The sequence below is a fragment of the Danio aesculapii genome, chromosome 2 (assembly GCF_903798145.1).
Source record: "Danio aesculapii chromosome 2, fDanAes4.1, whole genome shotgun sequence".
In the NCBI taxonomy this organism is placed as follows: domain Eukaryota; kingdom Metazoa; phylum Chordata; class Actinopteri; order Cypriniformes; family Danionidae; genus Danio; species Danio aesculapii.
In genome coordinates this window covers 19,932,390-19,941,583 of record NC_079436.1, presented here as the reverse complement: position 1 = coordinate 19,941,583, position 9,194 = coordinate 19,932,390, and the positions used below count along the sequence as shown (strand labels likewise).

The window sequence follows — 9,194 nt, the reverse complement described above, 5'->3', positions numbered from 1 at the left end:
TGTTGCTGTTTAGTATTTGGTGTACAAATGTGAACACACTGTATCTCAGGATAAGCCTTGTCAAAATCCATTAAAAAATGCTTTGTTGTTTTAACCCCAATTTGGGTCATGTATGGACAAACCCAACTAATAAGTTACATTTTTTAATTATTTTATGAAACCTTTACAACGGGTGGGTTTGTCCATGCTTGAGTCAAATGTGGGTTGAAACAAGCCTGCATTTTTTAGAATGCAAAAATGAGATGGCAGATAATAGCATGTAAAACTTCAAACACTGACAATATTCTTACAATTGTATTGAATTAATGTATTACAAAATGAATGTGTTGCATGATTCCTTAGCTGTATACGATTATATAAAGTGTTGGAATGTAATATTAATACGATTATTTTGTCACCTCCTAGTGCCATTATATAATATTCATGACAGGGCAGCTGATAATTATCATGGTTCTGTGCAATATTTAAATTGATGTGCTTGCCTTTGTATTAGTTTTAATACAAACCAGTGAGTATTAATAAATGAGTATTATAAAAGGCCTATTTATGAATTCTTCACATTTAAATCACATATTTTTTGTATTTGTGTTTTGTATTGTATACTATTGGGTCATTTGGCATGCACTAAACTGTGGGCTGTTTCAGAATCAAGCAGATGAGCTGAGGTGTCAGCACTGTATGTGGCTCAGACATTGCTTAATAGACAGAACAATAGCAAAGCAAACAGCAGAGTGACCGAACAGATTCCTGTATCAGGCCTGGCGCCGGTCGTGATTTTAAAGGCACAGTTCACTCAAAATGAAAATTAGCTCTTAAATGCTTAGTTCACCCAAAAAAGAAAATTATCACCCTCATGCCATTGCAATCTCCTCAAACATTTGTTTGTGATCCGAACACAAGTTAAATGAGACATAAGCGAATAAAGTTGTTTGTACAGGTTTGTTTTGCCACAAAGGTGTTCTTGGAGCTTCAAATGATTACAATTGAGCAACTAAAGTCACAAGGTATGTTTTGATGTGGTTTTGTTTGTTTGGTCCTTTTTTTTTACTTTGAAAGTCTCTGGACCATTGCTTCATGGAGGATAAGATGAGAGAGCTCTCTAAAAAATTTTATCTAAAAAAAATATTTTGTGTTCCGATTGTGAACGAAGGTCTCAGGGGTTTGGAAGGACATGAGGGTGAGTATAATTAATAACAGAATTCTCATGTTTGAAGACTAACTCTTTAATTTTCTCACCCTTGGGTAGGTGTAGGTGACTTTTACTTATATAGTTATACATTACAAAAACATTTTAGCTGAAATCATGCTGCATTGTGATTCATGAGATTCACGTCAGTGGATATTGACACTTTGTCACTTGACATTTTTTCTATTAAATAATAAGCATTGTAAAAAATTATATCTGTAGCTACATTGGGGTCTTATGAAACAAAATGATTGATCTGGTGAGCACAATGTTTTCCAAAGTGGGGGTCGGGATCCTCTGGGGGGTCGCGGGACAATGACAGGGGTCCCTTGGTGATTTATAAAGGTCTAATAAATGTTATTAAACTATTAGAAATACCATGTTTTATCCATAACCCACAGAAGATAAAAATAGTAGTCAATAGTTACATAAAAACAACACCATGCAAATGAAAAACCATCAGCTTTTCAGTTTTTTTTTTCATATGATTGGTGTGTTTACATTAGATTAACAACACAGCAATAGCATCAGATGCAGCAGATTGATTGATACTGCACCAGGTAAAATTTTCTGACACCTTTATGGCAATCAAATATATTAAAAATAAATACAGGCCACGACTGAACATTGAGAATGATCTCTGAGTGGCGGTCTCCAAAATTAAACCAAGAATTGACTTGTGCAGAAAACATTGTGTCCACCAGTGTCTTTAGGTGAAGTTAATATTAAATTAAGTTAATAAACGACTATAAAAATGATATGGTTGTTAGACTGTTGCACCTTTTGGTGTTGTCAGTATGCTTGTGTTTATATAGGCCTCTTGTTGTGTGCGCAACGTTTGTATATTTATAACCACCTCCAAGAAATGTGGGGGACGAGAGTCACTGGCATTGTTATTTTGAGGGTCGCGGGCTGAAAAGTTTGGCAACCCCTGGTTTAGTAAACTGAATATTATTCATTTTAGTCTTCAATTCCCATCCCCACAGACAGCCCTGAGATTTTAGGCTAAATAATATTCAACTTCATGTATTCAGACTGAATTTTTTACTTCATTTATCGCCAGGAGCCTACATCCTTGTGGCCTAAGGTTAAGAAAATTAACAGCAAATGTTATGTTCTGGGTAAACATAAGGATAGATCACTTCAGCAAGCTGTCAATAAAATGCAATGTGGTGCAATATGTAATATAATCAAAAGCTTAAAATTATAAGGTTAGCTTAGCTTTATTGTCGTTCATCTGAATGAGATGCTATACAAGGAACAACAGCTATACAATGCCTCAATATTTATAAACAAGTCATGTTTATTTGTAACAAAATAATAATAATGATGATAATAATGAGTAAAAAGTAGAATGAATTTAATTACGTATAAGATAACCTTATAATTTTTTTAATTATATTTAAAGAATAGGCTACATATATAATACTTATTTATAGTATTAACTATATTTCCCCCAAATATAAATCTAAAAAATTACTTCAGTCATTGTGCTTCTCAAATAAATATTTCTTGATTCCAAAATGCTTTATTTACATTTAATTAAAGGAATTATATATATATATATACAATTGAAGTCAGAATTATTAGCCTCCCTGTTTATTATTTCCCCAACTCTTGTTTACAAGACATAATAGTTTTAATAACTCATTTCTAATAACTGATTTACTTTATCTTTGCCATGAAGACAGTAAATAATATTTTACTAGATATTTTTTCAAGACACTTCTATACAGCTTAAAGTGACATTTGAAGGCTTAACTAGGTTAATTAGGTTAACTAGGCAAGTTAGGGTAATTAGGCAAGTTGTTGTACTGTGATGGTTTGTTCTGTAGACTATCGAAAAAATATATAGCTTAAAGGGGCTAACAATATTGACCTTAAAAAGTTTTTAAAAATTAAAAACTGCTTTTATACTCTCCGAAATAAAACAAATAAGACTTTCTCCAGAAGAAATATTATCAGACATAAATTTTCTTGCTCTGTTAAACATAATTTATGAGATATTCAAAAAAGAAAAACTAATTAAATGGGGGGGGGGGTTATTTTTATTGTTATAATCATTATTTATTTGCAGTTTACTTGAATAGCTTTGCAGAATGGCATTATTTAGAAGTAGAAATGTTTACCTCTCAAATAATATGTGGTCATAAAAACTAGACTTTAATTATTATATAAGACATGTGTATCAGCCTGTATGGCCCCAAAAACCCCCCCACACTGTTTTAGGGAGATTATTATTATTATTAACCTATTGGGGACTAAAGAAACGAAAATTACTTATTTCAAAGGATAGGTTAGATCAGAGATGCCCAAACTCGGGCCAGTTAGCTTATGGTAACCTTTGATTTGGTCCCCCATCCCATCTGAGAAAAGAATGATGGGGATGGTTTAGAGATTGTTATTTTAAATATAATGTAAGCTTTTGTTTGTTTAATTATTATATACAAAGTTAATATGTACATACTGTCACCTCATGGATAGAGGACAATGCAAAGACTTTGGTGAGCAAATCATGGCAAATGCAGATTCTGCTTGATAGAGTATTCAGCATTGAACTCCACCATGTTTTTTATTGCAATAAGTTATCACTTTTAAAGTTATACTGCATTAGTTAATACGATTTAAAGTAATATTTTTTGTTTAAATGAATTCAGAAATTAGGCTACCCATGGCGACTTTAATTTAATATAGGCTAGTTTGGTATATTTACCTTGGTTTTTGGCCCTTTTCACGAAAACGTTTGGGCACCCCTGGCTTGGATAAATAGTTAAACTTTCATAAAAGTTGTATACGGCGCAGTGCGTGTGTTTACAGATTATATAATTAATTTTTCTAAGTTTTTCAAGTCGCGTTGATCTTATAAACAAAGCGTTTGATTGGTCCTTCAGTAAATGACGTTAGGATTCTATCCACAACACTGCGAGCGCTCTTGAAATATATTACCGTAATGTGCGCGTGCAGGTTATTCGCGTCGCGTCGCTCGTTTACCGCACACTGCATACAGAGGAGGCGCTGGGCTGGAGCAGAAACACTCCCTCCGCTCACTCCGACTGACTGTCACCGACAAACAACGTGGGACGCTGGAATTTGTTAAACCACGCTACGGACACTTTAGCTCTGCTCTCTATACACCGAGTGAATCTCGCGCTTGGCAGAGCTGGAAAATATGTGTAAACTACTGACAGCGGTCAAATAAACACTGCACTATCACTCGCGCTGTAGGACTCTTTAATGTCATGCGAGGATTTAATAATAGCCATTATGAAGTGGTCAGGTAGAGTCAGAAGGATTCAGGACTTTTAAACTTGCTGAAATCACTGTAAACATGGACGAGGCGGAGGCTGGAGACGGGAGCGGGGCGCGGGGCGGCGAACTCGAGCGTCCCGCTGACGGAGCGCTGGATGAGGTGCAGATGCATCTCGCCTGCTTACCGGAGCGATACATGAGGGCGAAGTTTTCCCTCTCCGCGTACATATTTTGCTGGACAGTTGTGAAGTTGTGTCAGGTAAGGCTCGTTGTGTTTGAAAACACATTCTGAAGATGTGATCAATATAGCTATACAATGCCTCAATATTGATAAACAAGTTATGTTTGTAACAAAATAATAATGATAATAATAATGAGTAAAAAAGTAGAATGAATTTAATTACGTATAATATAGCCTATCAAATGCATTAACTTTAATACTTTAACTTTTAATACTCTTAATTTAAAGAGTATTATACTTAATTATACTATTAACTGCCCCCCCCAAATATAAATCTAAACATATAAAATTACTTCAGTCACTGTGTTTCTCAAGTAAATATTTCTTGATTCCAGAATGTTTTATTCACATTGAATTAAAGGACACACGCACACACACATATATATATATATATATATATATATGTGTGTGTGTGTGTGTGTGTTATTATTATTATTATTTGCAGTTTACTTGAATAACTGTGCAGAATGGCATTATTTAGAAGTAGAAATATTTACCTTTCAAATAATTTATGTGGTCATAAAAACTCTGAGCTATAATCATTATATAAGACATGTGTATCAGCCTGTATGGCCCCTGAGACCCCCTTCATAGGGGCTTAAAATAAAAATAACTTTTTTTTTATATATATCTTTGAAGGAAACCCCTTATTTCAGAGAAGAAGCATGTTCTCAGTGTACTGCTATTCCTCTTTTGTAAAAATATCCAGCAAGTGCTCCTGTGAAAATCAGATTGTGCAGTCATGCCTCACAGTAGATTCACTCCCTCCATGTCTTTGCATGAAGTCAGACGCTCCACCTGCTCAAACCAAGGGGGTCTGTTAAGCTCATCAGAATTTAACTCTCCAGCCCTCCCTCTCAGTCACAGCACTTTTATACCAAAATCATGATATGAGGCAGTTGAAAGCTATGATATGATCATCATCATCATTATCATCATCATCATCATCATAATACTGGCCAATATAAGTTCATTGAAATGTAATGTTTATCTCGTAAGGGAAATTTCATCCTATAAAATGAAAATGTCCTTTCCCATTTAATCTCACTAGAATGTTTCTGAACTGAACTTCTTTCTTCTGTTGAACACAAAAGAAGATATTCTGAAGAATGTTTAAACAAAAGTCACTGACATCTGTTGGAACAAAAATCTCTATGGAAAGCAGTGGCTTTTTTTTCCCCCACCATTTTTCAGTATATCCTCTCTTGCGTTTAACAGAAGAAAGAAACTCAAACAGGTTTAGAACCAATGGAGAAGAGTAAACAATGGCATTTCTTTTTATTTTTGGGTGAATTATCCCTTTAAGAACCAATAGGGGTGAATATAATTGTAATGTACTAACCATTTAGTTAAATCATACACTATAAAAATATATTCATAAATTAGTTGCTCATAACTTCTATGGGGTGTTTATTTACACATTAATCGCTGTGATCTCTGCTCTGACAACTTTTGATGTTGAAAATGTAACTCGAAAAATCACTTTCCATGACACTTTCTTTTTGAAGTTTGAAGAAACACATCGTATAAAAAAGATAGAATAAATAAGAGGTAATGCCTTGTTACACTGGAACACCCCCATATTTCTGTGTAGTTTTGTTTTCTTTGGTCATCACCAACATCTGGTGAAAATTTCAAGTCAACGGAACCTTTAGAAATATGTTTTCTGAAAAAAAAGTGACATGTTCAATATTTATTTTCCCCGCTGTAAGTAAAAACATAAAATAATAGATAATTTTTGCAGTGTAGTCTACTTCATCATATTCAAATCAAGACGCGCAATAATATCCAAATAAGTAACATTTGCCTTTTCAGTTTGATTATGCATATTTTTCGCATAGACTTATTGGCTCTCAGCAATGCAGCTGAATCCTTGAACCTGTTCCAGCAGTGGAGTGTTTCTCCGGCATTGAAACGTCTCTGTAATGGCTGGCTGACTGCATCCATACACTATTCCCTCTACCAGCCTTTGAACTGCTGCCATTTCAACCTTTCCATGAATACAGCAGCTGTAAATCACAGGAACTTCCCAAGGTTTATGACCTATTAGGGCTTTATCAGGGGTTCAGCATCTTTTATTCTGAGCAAGGTGCTGCTAAAAAGCTCTGCATGTTTGCCCAAACTTCAGCAACAACCTACTTTGGTGGACTCTAGAAAAAAGATCTCAGTTCATGGTAATTTTAAGAGGCTCCATCATTTCAGAGTTGAGTTGTGTGACTTGCTGATGTATTGAAAAGAGATAAAATCTGACAGTTTAATAAAAGATGATGCATAGTAAATATTGTAACTGCATGGGTCAAAGACGAAAAGAGGATTTCAAGCATAAAAAATGAAAGTGTATTGCAGCTTCAAATGTGTTGGCACATTCGGATGTGTCATGTTTAATTTCATTTATTTCTGAGCAAAAAACAAAAAACAAACTAGGCAAATAATCAGAATATTTAAGTATCATGCATTTTGAAAAAAAAAAAAATACTGTGCAATAATTTGTTTGTGTTTTTTTTACAGTTGAATACAAAATTATTACTTATAAATTATTATTAATTATGTAATTATTCCTTTTCATATATTTCCCAAGTGCTGTTTAACTGGATTTTTCAGCATAAAATTTTTAATAGCTAATTTATAATAACTTCTTTTGTCTTTGCCATGATGACAGTAGGGGAGAGTGGGGAGGAAAGTAATGTGGGACGAAAGTAACAAATTGATTTTCTTAAAGCCCTAACTGCATTTGCTTCAAGTTTTGTTTCTCATTTCTTGCATCGCAGTAATGATAAATCTACAGGTTATTTAGTGCAATAACACATTAAAGTTTGAAATGTCTGAGTTTTTCTGTTTAAAAGTAAATCAGGTTTAAATGGCAAGAGTTCCTGTGAGGACAAAAGTAAAACTGCTAAATTATACCCCACTGCTAATAGACAACATTATTTTTCACTCCCACATTAGACTTTGCAGTGTTTTCATTCACATGTTTTATAAAATGAATGCAAATTGCCAGTAATAATAAAATATATATTCAAAAACTAGAAAATTTGTACATTTTGCATTGATGGATTGCTTTTGAAACATTTGATGGAGCTGAAACTTAAAATGAAAATGCAATTTAATAATTGTACAAAAATAAAGCACAAAATATGTTTGCAGTTAACATAAACAAGGTTCTGTCTAAAACAACATCTTTTAAAAATAGGTTTTTATGAAAAATGGTATTTTTGTCCCCTCTCTCCCCTACATAATTGTATTTGTTATATTGCAAGAAAGTAGTATTAATTTTAAAGTGCAATTTAAAGGCTTAACTAGGTTAATTAGGTTAATTAGTTAGTTAGTCATTGGACAAGAGTGATTTGTTCTGTAGACAATTAAAAAAAAAGTAACTATATATATATATATATATATATATATATTGGATATAACATTTTTTTTAGCTTCCCAGGCTCTGCAGGTTGCAATGTCCCGAATTTTGCTTGCCTATGTTAAGCCAATTGTAATGGTTTGTTTTGGTTTAATTTGGAATTTCCCCACCTAATCGCAGAGCTTGGGGGACCCCGACTTGGCCCCACCGGTTCAATATATTTTTTATTCTAGCTAAACTAAAAAGAAATGAAAGTTTCTTCAGAAGAAAAATATAATCTGAAATACTGTGAAAGTTTTATTTGCTCTGTTAAACATCACTTAATTAAATAAAAATGTCAAAGGAAGGCTAAAGTAATAATTTTGTCTGTATATTTGGTAAAATAACTGTAAATTTGTTATTTTACTCTTTCAAATTGCATAATGGGAGCTTGATCTCTGCTCTGACAATGTTTGATGTTAAAAAGCTTAACAAAGTGACTTTTATGGACATTTTATTAGCATATTGACTCAAAATATTGCCTCAATTGGTCATAAATTATGATGCAAAAACAATAATGCTCTACCTGTACTGCAGCCATTTATTTCAATATGTATTTTTTGTGCCTCACACTAATAAAAATGTCAATAAAAGTCACTTTGCTAAACTTCAAAGTTAAATTTTCAACATCAAAAGCTGTCGGCGCAGAGATCAAGGTCTTATTATACTATAAAGTTCCATAACGTCTGTTGCCCCAAAATGCTGTTTAATTATTAAAATGTTGAATAATTTATACACTTGTATTCAAATTATTTTTCAGAAAATTTTTTATTAATAATTTGTTAAATGTAAAATAGTATGAATGACCATTTATTGTTTTATGTAGGTCACAATAAGTCGTTTAATTTTTACTAAAATATTCATATAAATATTTCTGTTACTCTAAATTACTCTAGAACATTATTTCATGTTCATGTTATTTTTTCTATTAGTTTTAAATGTTGTTTCGTACATCATTAAAGTAGACGCAACTTGTATTTAATATCATTTCTATATCCTGTACTGTATTTGCATTTAATTTGATGTGGACACCAAAATGTGCCGTCTCGACTTTGTCCCAACTACACTCTTTAACTTGCAGCACTCTTGCAATGAAATGGAGCCGGCTGCGTTAGGTCAGGGGTCAC

General features: G+C 33.1%; 1 protein-coding gene across 3 annotated transcripts in view; it reads left to right on the top strand.

Annotated features, from left to right (window-relative positions):
• The first annotated feature begins 4,195 nt into the window (after positions 1-4,195).
• Positions 4,196-9,194, top strand: part of arhgef4 (Rho guanine nucleotide exchange factor (GEF) 4) — a 153,455-nt gene continuing 148,456 nt past the window's right edge. For 2 of the 3 annotated variants that reach the window (XM_056474320.1, XM_056474292.1), the window contains exon 1: positions 4,196-4,694. In XM_056474320.1, coding sequence (XP_056330295.1) covers positions 4,515-4,694 — 180 coding nt within the window. In that variant the 5' untranslated portion in view covers positions 4,196-4,514. The remainder of the gene's footprint in view (positions 4,695-9,194) is intronic. The other variant, XM_056474299.1, reaches the window with a different exon arrangement.